An 11,049-nucleotide genomic window follows, 5' to 3' on the forward strand; every position below is an offset into this window, starting at 1 on the left:
TTGGCCAGAGGGGTGGTGGCTGAACCATCCCTGGAGACATCCCAGGCCAGGCTGGACGGGGCTCTGAGCACCCTGGGCTGGTGCAGATGTCCCTGCTCATGGCAGGGGGGGCACTGGGGGCAGGTCCCTCCAACCCAAACCATCTGTGATTCTATGAATTAATACAGGTGCACATGTTCATGATTTTCTCCAGGGGAGGGAATCTCCTCTGGCCCCAGTGTTGCCCAAGCTTTGCAGAAGGGCTGTGGGGCGCACGGTGACCGGCGGCAGCGCTTAAAAAACACGAGAGACACCAAAGCTCTCCTTGCGTCAGGCAGAAAAGTGCTATAGAAGCATCGTAAGGAACCGATAACTTTCCACGTTATTTTATGCCATTCTGTAAATCTTTTTGGCAAGCAACGCAGGCTGTGCTGAAATCAGCAGCTGCTTTGCCCTTAATTTGAGGGGGATTTCAGCTGCAAAACCACCCCAGTGTGTAGAGCTGGAGCTTAACTGGGGACTTCACCGTTAGTCTGTCTTAAAATTGGGAGGTGTAGGTTTTGTGCTACATTCTATAGGGTTTTTCCTTACTTGTCTTTACACTGCTTAAATTTGCTGTCCACAGAGCAAGGTTAGAGAGGCTGCCCCGTGCCATTAGGCAAAGCCTCCAACCACCTAGAGCTGCATTTCCCCTTGGTGCCGGAGCCGTGTGGCTCTGTGGAGTTCACTATTTATCCACAAGAAAATGTGCCCAACTTTCAGATCAGCAATTTGCTCCTTTCCTGAGCAGGTAAGTGCCATGTGCAGTGGTGCATACTGACTTTGCAGGATAATCTTTGCCTCATTTTACGGGTTTTAGTGTGATCAGTGTGATAAGCTCCCCATCCTTTCTGGGATTCACTGCGGGCAAGCCTGCTTCACTGAAATTAATGGCTATAATTCTACTCAAAATGAAGTCGGAATTTTCCAGCTTTGTACTGTAGTGCAAGCGTCCGTCTAATACAGTCGCTTTCCCTGCTTCGTCTGAGCTTTGAGTTTCCTCATCCCTATCGAGATAAAAGTTCAACAGCAGATTGGTCTCAATCTAATACATTTGCAGAATGACAAAGCAAATACAGACTTTATGAGCTCAACCCCTAACAAGCTATCGTAGCCTATAAGAATATCATGTCATTGCCACTTTGCCCTGAACGGATTTCTATCGTTATGTCATTATCTTGCCCAAGAACTGCTTCTATTATTCTTCCTATCGGATGCATTCTCTGTTCTCACAAAAAGTGAACCACAAAAAACCTGATTAATTAAAACCTTATGCCTCTGATAGCGGCTACTACTTGAAATCCTTATAAGCTAAAACGGACTTGTTTAAAGAAAAACCTCCTTCAAACCCCAGCGTGCCCTGGGGAACTGGCAAGGTCGTACTCTCGCTTCCTATTAAATCCTTCTGGGAAGTTCAAAGCAGCCCTCGCTCAAAGAACCCATTACACCGGGTATTTGTAACTGTTGCTTACGGCCCTGGCGCTGCTCGGGGACACTGTGCCAGTCCCCTGGGTTCACGCTCCCTCCAAGTGCCGTTCTGTCACTCACCGAGTTTGCCGAGGGATAAATATCCATTTCTGAAAGGGATAATAGTCAGAAAGGCCTGAAGGTAAAATGCAGCCCTGGGTAGAATAGGAGGAGTTTGGAAGTGGAATCTGTGTAAAGGGACAGACGTGTGGACACTCTTCAGACAGAAACACACCTGCAGCACTTGCCCTGCTCTGAACTCTGCGTTCTAATGCCTTTGAAGTAATCGTTACATTACTAATTGCATTCTGAATGCAACCGAGGTGGACCAGGTGAATGCGGGTTATCAAGCGTCTGTGAAGCAGCACTGAGGTTGCTTGGCTCTTGCCCCGATTGTTCTCCTCCCTGGGCGTTAATCCTTATTCAGGGTTTCTCGGAGCTGTGTTCACCTCCTGACCGCCCTCTGAGGTAGGAGCTTAGGAACATTATCAGTGTGCTGCAGATCGGGAGCAAAGGCATCTGGGTGGCTCTGGGTGATGTAGCGGGATGGACTGGGTGGACGTCTGGCTTGTTCTCGTTAGCAGAGTTGAGCCAACAGGGAATCTGGGCTCGTCTTCCCCAATTAGTGTCTGTGCGCATGTGGGGGAGGCTGGTTTGTGTTTTCATTTAGCAGCACTTGACGTTTTAGTGACAGCTCGTTCAACTCCCAACCTTAAGCACTATATTATTAACGCTAAGTAGAACTCCGCCTGTGTGGCCCAGCCTGACTTGTGACGCTTTCAGCCAGCGTTGGGATTTTCTCCACTCCCGTCCCACCAGCTGCACTCCGCAGTGTTAAATCCCACCGTGCGGGTCCTCCTGGCAACAAGGGGTGAATTACAACTGTCTGACAACAGGGTGCAGGGGAGTAATGAGCTTGTTTTTCCTCTCTTTGCATTGCATAGATCAGTACGGCCGCTGCAGCAAATCAGGCTCTGCAAACGTAATTGCATTGTGTTGGAAAATTTCTAAATGCATAGAAGCAGAAAATAAGGCAGTCATATTGTGAAAATTGGGGAGAAAATATCTGAATATGTGAGTATCTGAATATGTATTTCTAATTTTTAAAGCCAGGCAAATTATTTGTTCTACATCTGTCCAGTGAACCTAGTTGTTTGGAGCTTTTTCCAGTTAAGATCTGCAGGACTATTCTTATTATTCGTACTTGCCTATCAGCTGTCCTTAGTTGGGTTTGAAGCTTGGCAAACTGAGCATTTGCACAATAAGAAAATCCAGTGTCTATGAGAAGCTGATGAGCTTTGAAATGAAACTGCTCCCGCCACGGCTGGGGACGGGGACACACGGAGCCCACGGGCTGCGCCAGCCCCGCGGCACCCGACGGCGCCACAGACACGGAGCGGAGAGTGAGGGGGATCTGGGGAACAGTGTCTTCCCCAAAGGGCTGTGGGCATTGGAACAGGCTGCCAGGGCAGTGCTGGAGTCACCATCCCCGGAGGGGTTTAAAAGGCCTTATACGAGGTTCTTAGGGACATGGTTTAGTGCCAGAGTTGGATTAAGTTATAGCTGAACTGGTGATCCTGAGGGTCTCTTCCAACCAAAACGATTCTGTGATTCTATGAAAAACTCCTTTACATTATGAGCAACAACTGTCAATGGTGCAAATGTGTCCGGACTCGCGTAATCCATCCGAAAAGGTGCTGGTTGCTAAGCGACGTGGCCCTGTTCTCTTTTTATGCCGTTTTAGTTCCTTCTTAGCTTTATGTTCCATGTCTGGGGCTGCTTAATTTGATCCTATTTGCAGTGACAATTTAGGGTCCTGTGCCTTGCATACCAATTCCTGCAAAACGCACTTGAAAATCACGTTGGGTTTGGAGCTGGAGAAGCTGCGGTGGGAACCCGGGTTTGTTTTCTGCCGGAAAACATGGAGATCACCAGCGGCACATTAGCAAGAGGTGCCATAATGTACAGTGTGTCACAGGAGTAGTGCAAGGAGCATGAGGGATGACTCTGTCAATCTACGCTATTCCATTAGATAATAGTTTTCCTACAATTCCTGCGGCGCATTTACTCTTTGCAAGCAGCCCTTGCTCTCATTACAGTGTTCTGTGCCCATTCCGGGTCCTCGGTCATTGCTGAGGACCAGCCACCCAGCTGTCCCACCTGGAGCACCTAGAGACCCGTCAGCAGAGATGTGGGGATGAGGAGGGAAGTTCATTCGGGTTGTTGGTTCCTCAGTGAGTGTTCAACAGCAGTGCAGTTCTCCTTGGCGGTTAATTCTACTCACTGCTGTATTTTTGGTGACTCAGTTTCGCCACAGCTGCACCAATAGAAAGAACCCATTCCTGTGGGCTTTGTCACCGCGTGGGTCGGTGTCCAGGTTGCCATCAGGCCACTGATGTACTAGATGCATCAGTCATCAGGAGATGGAAACAACGTCCTCAGCAGGTTCTCCCCGTGCTGTCCCCGTGCTCCGGTGCCACGGCTGCCGTTCCTGCCCATCCCCAGCACTAATTGTCACTGCCTTCCCGGAGTGACAGCGGAATGTGACAGCTGAGGATGATATAATGTATGAGGAGAGAAGGCTGTACAGCAATTATGGAGGAACACACTTTTTACTCGTGTTATCTCTGTAATTTAATATATTCCTATCCTATTATTAAAACACGGGGCTCTGTGCTGATCTGCATAGAAGTCACACAGCCCAGGCTGCCCTGGGGACCGGCAGCTCCCACCAGCACACGCACTAAAAGGAAGAGCATTTTTTATACAACTGTAGGCATTTATATACTAGGTAAGCTGCCAATACACCATGGTAGGGAGCACAACAAGAGAGATGTGAAATGCGATATAACAATCCATTTACATTTAGATACTAAATTTAAAATTACATTATTTTCTCCAAGCTTCATTCCATTAGGCGGGTTTTGGGCAAGCATGTAGAATCATTTAGGATTGTTGCCTTCATCTCTGTCTCATATATATTTTGTAATTTAAAGGCACCTGAGCATGTGGAGAGCTCTGTCTTTCAGGCTCAGAGCCGGAGGAGGAGCCACCTGCATCCATCTTCCTTTTAGATGCACTAGAAGCAGGATTTAATAATCAGCCTCCGCTTTGCCTGGCATCACTGATAAAGGTTTCTAAGCAAGAATTAAGAAAATGAAAAAGAAGAGGTAAGCGTGACCTGCGCCAGCGATGGGGATCAGAGCAGAGGCTCCCGACTCGCAGCCATCGGGTGTCAGTTCTTGCTCAGTGCTGGAGACACTCGGATCATGTTTCATACATTTGATAACTTGAGATGCCTGTGGGCTGTAATAAAATTCATCTTTTTCACTCTAAATCTTTTCTCTTGAAGCATGGAAGAGGTTACAAATGTGCATAAAATTGAAGTGAAAGTGATTAAATCTCACTCTGAGCAAGTATTGACAGATCTGCCTTGCTTTTGGATGCTGTGGGAGCTGCTTTCTCTGTGGCCTGTGCTCAAGATAATGAAAAGCAGTCAAGTGGTGAAACTTCTATTTCCAAAGAGGACTTTTGCTTCTGCGCGTTTGTTTCTAATACGTTGCTACAACAGAGATGCAGTTATTTTAAATCCTGCTCCTCGCCTCTGGATAGAAACTGTCACTGTCTCCCAGTGCCCGTCAGGCAGGTGGGACAACAGCTGTAAAGGAAAGGGGTTTAATTAGTTGTTTGGCTTTAAAGAAATGTTGTTTATTGCCTACATGCAGATACACAGGTGGTCTTAATTTCCATAAGTAACATTGAGCATCCCTCCTGCGGGGCTGTGCTGCTGCGGGCAGGGCAGGAGGGTGGGATGCACCCCTGGAAAAGGTCGAGTTCATAGCTGAGGACAACTCCTGGCTCATGGGGGAGCGTTGGCTGTATCTGGCACACAGTCACCTCTTTAAAATTAACACCGTGCAATGGAGTGTCTGGGGTTTATGGACCAAGGTGCCGCCTTTGTGCTGCTGTCAGTCCAGCTGCCGGGAGGTGGAGCCGTCCTGGAAGGTGCTGCTCTCGCCTTCCTGGGTTCTCAGAGGTCCTGGTTTGAGCGCAATGCCCATCAACGCAGATGAACAGCAGCAGAAGGGAGACGTGATGCTGCGCCTTCCTCCTGCCCGGCACCGCGGCTGAGCAGGGAGGACATGACGCTTCCATCGCGCTGGGCGCCCTCCAGCACCTCTGCCCAAGCATCCCTGGGTGTGACAGCCCAGGCCGGGCTCTGCCCAAGTGTCCCCGGGTGTGACAGCCCAGGCCGGGTTCTGCCCAAGCGTCCCCGGGTGTGACAGCCCAGGCCGGGCTCTGCCCAAGCGTCCCCGGGTGTGACAGCCCAGGCCGGGTTCTGCCCAAGCGTCCCTGGGTGTGACAGCCCAGGCCGGGCTCTGCCCAAGCGTCCCTGGGTGTGACAGCCCAGGCCGGGCTCTGCCCAAGCGTCCCTGGGTGTGACAGCCCAGGCCGGGCTCTGCCCAAGCGTCCCCGGGTGTGACAGCCCAGGCCGGGCTCTGCCCAAGCGATCCCCGGTGTGACAGCCCAGGCCGGGCTCTGCCCAAGCGTCCCCGGGTGTGACAGCCCAGGCCGGGCTCTGCCGGGAGCTGGACACAGCAACTCTCATTTCAAGCAAGATGGGGGCTGACGGATCCCGCGCTGCGCTCTGCTCGACAGGTGCGTGTGACGGGGTTACCTGTGGCTGGATGGAACCTGGAGCTGGTTTCCAGTACAGTGGGTCTGTCTGTAGAGATGAAATCGTGTTCTTCTCATACTAATTTCTTCTCCTATTAATACAGCTGCTGTTCACCACTAATTAGCAAGAAAAGGCACTGCACTTGTCACTAACAGCAATATGTTGTCTCTTTTTAAATAGTAAGGTCTCCTATTTTTTCAAACAAGTTATACAATGCAACTGCTTCAAGAGCATATTTATCTGCTCTTAAAACATGCAGGCATATCTAGGATGTTTCCTTTCTCCACGGTATTCTGTGTTTGAAACCAGCTATCAGGCCGTACTTTGGCTGTTTGTGTGCGTGTCCTTCGCACGGACCTCGGGAGGGGATGCGGCCGGTGCGAGTGTCTCTGTGCAGGACTGGTCCAGATTGCTTGGCTGGCCTCCAGTGCCACCAAGGTCACAGCCAGCTGACGCTGGCATAATTATATGTATATTAATTAACGTGTATATGGTATTAGCAACGGGAAAATCTGTTTTCACTGTTGGAAAGCCGTCATCCATTACCACCAACATGACGTCTGAGATCTGTATCTATTTCCCATTTAAAGAACAGGGAATGCTCACATACCCTGGATTAAAGCACGGTGGATTCTGGTAATGCTGATGTTCCATTAGCATTCCCCGTTTTCATGTAAATTAAGTTATTTGAGAGAAATCAAATCCATACCTGGTGCTAATTGCCACTGACAATGCTGAGCTAAGACTCAGTAGAGTCACCGTTGAGACAGGCTGTGCTGAACCCTTCAGAACAGGCTGGAGCTGGAGCTCAGCCGAGCTCCAGGATCCTGCACTCAGAGCAGGACCAGAGCTGAGAGATGCAGAAGCTACCAGGGAGGATCATCTTTCCTAAAGTGACCGTAAAGTGCTTATTGATCATTTTATCTACATGATGGGTGATGCTCTGTCAACTACATTATTCTGGTGAAGCAGAGCAGTGCCCAAGAGAACTCCCCTGGCAGAGACTGCAGTGCATGGAGCTCATCTTTCCACAGAGGGGTGGTTCGTTATCATTGAGAACGAGAAATGAGCTGCAGTGCTTGAAATTTTGGGAAACCTCATTTAACGAAATAGCAGGTTTGCTGTGAAAGTTGGAGCAACAGCCCGGTAAGCATTAGAGGGTTGATATAACATGAACCAGTGGTGGAGAGGATCAAAATCTTCTGCCACAGCAGCTCTGCTGCCATTTGAAATTGGAGCATGTAATGGATAAAGCTGAAGTATATCACAATATAATACATGTAATTACTTCGTAACCTCTTTCATGATGATATTTTTTTTCTAGCTGCATTTTACCTCTCATCAGCATTTAATAGCACACCACAATTTACTGAGTATTTGTAGTCTAGCCTTGAAGGATAATGAGTTTTATCCTGCCATGTGTTGAACATCTTCATCTCCAAGAGAAGTTAATGGGAACTGAAGATGATCAGCATTTTGTGGGATCAGTCCTTGATAGAACAGCTCTGCCTCTTGTGTCAAACAGCTGAACAGGGTTTCAGAATAATGCCGAGAAGTGCTGGAGTTACTCTGGAGGTTCTTAAATGACAGTCTTGAAAACACCTAGGAGTAAATTAGTCTTTGTCAGTAAAAAAGATGGTGAAAACCATGAAAAACATTTACATTGGACTGCACCCTCATGCATTATACTCCGAAAATACTCTGAGCTGTTGGTTGAGAGCCTGGCCTTATCTGAGCAACTATTTCTGCAAAGCAGGTCACCTGAAACATCCAGATAAATCAGCCCTACCCCTCTTGCTTATCCCCTACATGTATATTTTATTAGGGGATGCACTGAGGCTGAGGTTTGTTCATATATTCAGTGTTTCCGTGCATGGTTGATTATGATTCATGTTAATGTATTTTGTTGAATCCAAGTTACTCAAAAAACCCGCAGATGCTGAGTAAGAATAGTTGATAATAACTGCTGTGCTCGATCATTTAACCTTTGGAGAATATCCATCAGCTTAAGCCAGTCTCGTGATCACTCACTTAGAATATTGGATTTTAATCTTTACTGCAAGACTATATGTACTTCATACACTTGCTTTTTCTTCTTTTATTGAATAAGGAGGGGAAGACCTTTTCTGTAACCACTGGAATACAGTTCTATATAAAATCTAATAAGCCCAGTACAAGCAGCTACTTCCCAGTTACAGAATTTGCATATAAATAGTGATGTTTTTGTTAACGTGCCTGATGAGAACATGTTATCAGGTGTTGTGTTCCTAAGCTGTCAGTGTTGTCAAAGTGTTGCAGAATATTTTACTTTGTATTCAGCTGCAAATATAGGTCTTCTTTTTTACTGACAGAACTGTGTAGCATTGGTCACAAATTAGTTACTGACTGGTTTTACTTATTTCTGTTTACAAATAGATTGCATTTGATGGTCATAATTAGGAAAGCTGGTACCTTGATCCCCATATTGAAAAATTCTCAGAAGTCATAAAACTTCAAGAATCATTTTATCCATAACAGAATCCTAGCTTAGCCCAGGAGATTTATGTAGTTGGAGAGAACGTCACTGTTGGTTGTTGTATTTTTAACATTAATGGGCTCTGGTGACAGTGCCTCGGCTGTGAAGTCACACAGACTGCACGAGTATAACAAAATCTATCAGCCGTAATTTTGTTTATAGTCACACTGGAGCTGGAGGCACCGCTGCGCCCGGCCTGACGGGGACGGCCCAGGGACGGAGCTCGTGGGGATGCGGGAGCTGCTGGCGCATCCCGTCCCGTACCCCCATCCCTGTCCCGTACCCCCATCCCTGTCCCGTACCCCCATCCCTGTCCCGTACCCCCATCCCTGTCCCGTACCCCCATCTGTCCTGTACCCCCATCCCTGTCCATACCCCCATCCCTGTCCTGTACCCAAATCCCTCTCCCATACCCACATTCCTGTCCTGCACCTGCATCCCTGCCCGTACGCCCATCCATCCTGTACTGCATCCCTGTCCTGTACCACCATCCACGCCACATCCCCACATCCCTCCCCGTACCCGCCTCCCTCAGCCCAGCATCCCGCCTTTGCCAAGAGCCATTTCTGACCCTTCTCCCGTTCTCTTCCAGGCCCTGCAGCAAAAAAGAAATACGTCAGTTATAACAACCTGGTGATCTAGCGGGATTTTGCCGCGTGGGGCGGAGGACGGGCGAGGATTTCCATCCATCCATCACCCTCCCCGGGCGGCGGGCGCCACCCCGGCGGGCGAGGGCCCGGCTGCGGGACGGGAGCGGGACCCGCGCTCCCCAGGCTGCTCCCCAACCTCCATCGCTCCGGCATCGCCGCCTCGGCCCCGCGGGAGCCGCGGGCCCGGCCACGGGAGGAGCGGCCGCCTTTGGCTACGAGGACTTTATGGGGCTAATTCTGTCTTTCTATGTACTTCCAGACTGCAAGTTTTTGAACTTTCTGTACAGTTTGTGAGGGTTTTTTTGCATATTGCCATCCATGTCGTTTCGAGGTCACTGTTTGTTTTCTGAATGCAGTTTCATTGAGGCCCTGTTCTCTCAGACTTAGCACATCCGAACAAACACCACGCCACCTAAGGATTTCAAAGACCTATGTACACGACTTGTATGATTACTATTGTATCACTGCAATCCATATACATTATTTTTTTTTAACTAAACAAACAAACAAAAGAATTTAAAGACCAAAAACTGTGCTGGCGAAGTTAGTTCCCCCCACTTCACAACCGCAATGGGCTGCAGAGGAGGCAGAGAGCAATTCTGCTGAGATTTACTACAGGTCTTGATCTTTGGAATGCATGCCAGTAATGTATTTTATGGTACATGTTAATAATTTATGTTTGATATTTGTATTTGTGTTATATTCTGTTATTTTATTTAAGGTATATGACTATTTTGCAATAATTTCAAGAATTCTTATGATATTTGGAGGAAAGAATATGGCTTTTACATGTCTTGAGGTTTGTTTTTTCTTTTCTCTGTTGATGCCCCACCATGATTGACCAGTGTGATAAGGACTTAAAAAGCATGTATGTTTTATACTGTTTGTAATAAGTAATTTCGTTAATCTTGCTGCTTATGTGCCAATTTAGTGAAACCAATCTTTGCCGCCAACTCCTCCCTCCCTTTCCATTCTCTTGATCCTGTGATATTATCCAAGAATGTATCAATAAAGGATTTTGGTTAACTTTTTTTTATTTACTCCAATAAATATATTTTTTTCAGTTGTTCCCTCCCCCTCCCCCCTTGTGACCAAACTTTATTTCGTGATCTTGTCCCAGACGGACGTTCCCAAACCCGACAGGGCGGCGAGAGGAACCCCCTTGCGGTTGCCCCGCAGCCCCGCGCGGTGCCCTCTGCGCGGTGCCGCGGTCTGGGCGCCACGTGCCGATTGCTGTGCCAAGTATTTAGCCTCCCATTTTCTCCAGACAACTTGATCAATTATACTGATGAAGTTAATCAGCATCAAAAGAAGATTTGACAGCCGCAGCACGGGCCCCAGCGCATAGCGATGAAGACCTGCACGTCAGCCCGACTGACTCCTTGTGCAGCCGGATGGATGTGTGCAAGGCCTTCTCCTTGTGCTATTAATATTCACAGAGCTAACAATGAATTACAGCAGACAAAAGATGAAATCCCACCCAAGTAAAGGCTTTGTTAGCGAGAAATGAATTACCAGCCCAACAACTAACAGAGCTCTGCAACATTTTCTCGACACTGTCCATAAAACCGAGGACAGAGCCAGCATTGGGCTAAGCACGTATGTAACCACCAGTGATTCTTCCTCAAAGACCATAACTTTTTTCTGAATGGGAAAAAATACAGTTTGTTGATTTGTTGTTCATGTTTTGGGGGAGGTGGACTGATGCTGAGCAGGAAAGG

General features: G+C 48.0%; 1 protein-coding gene across 1 annotated transcript in view; it reads left to right on the forward strand.

Annotated features, from left to right (window-relative positions):
* Window positions 1–10,305, forward strand: part of GRM7 (glutamate metabotropic receptor 7) — a gene marked incomplete at its 3' end in the record, with an annotated part of 243,052 nt that extends 232,747 nt beyond the window's left edge. The window contains exon 10 of the mRNA XM_082060405.1: window positions 9,271–10,305. Coding sequence (XP_081916531.1) covers window positions 9,271–9,320 — 50 coding nt within the window. The remainder of the gene's footprint in view (window positions 1–9,270) is intronic.
* Window positions 10,306–11,049: the final 744 nt, after the last annotated feature.

The sequence above is a fragment of the Streptopelia decaocto genome (genome assembly GCF_964273445.1).
Source record: "Streptopelia decaocto genome assembly, chromosome: 8".
Taxonomy (NCBI): Eukaryota; Metazoa; Chordata; class Aves; order Columbiformes; family Columbidae; genus Streptopelia; species Streptopelia decaocto.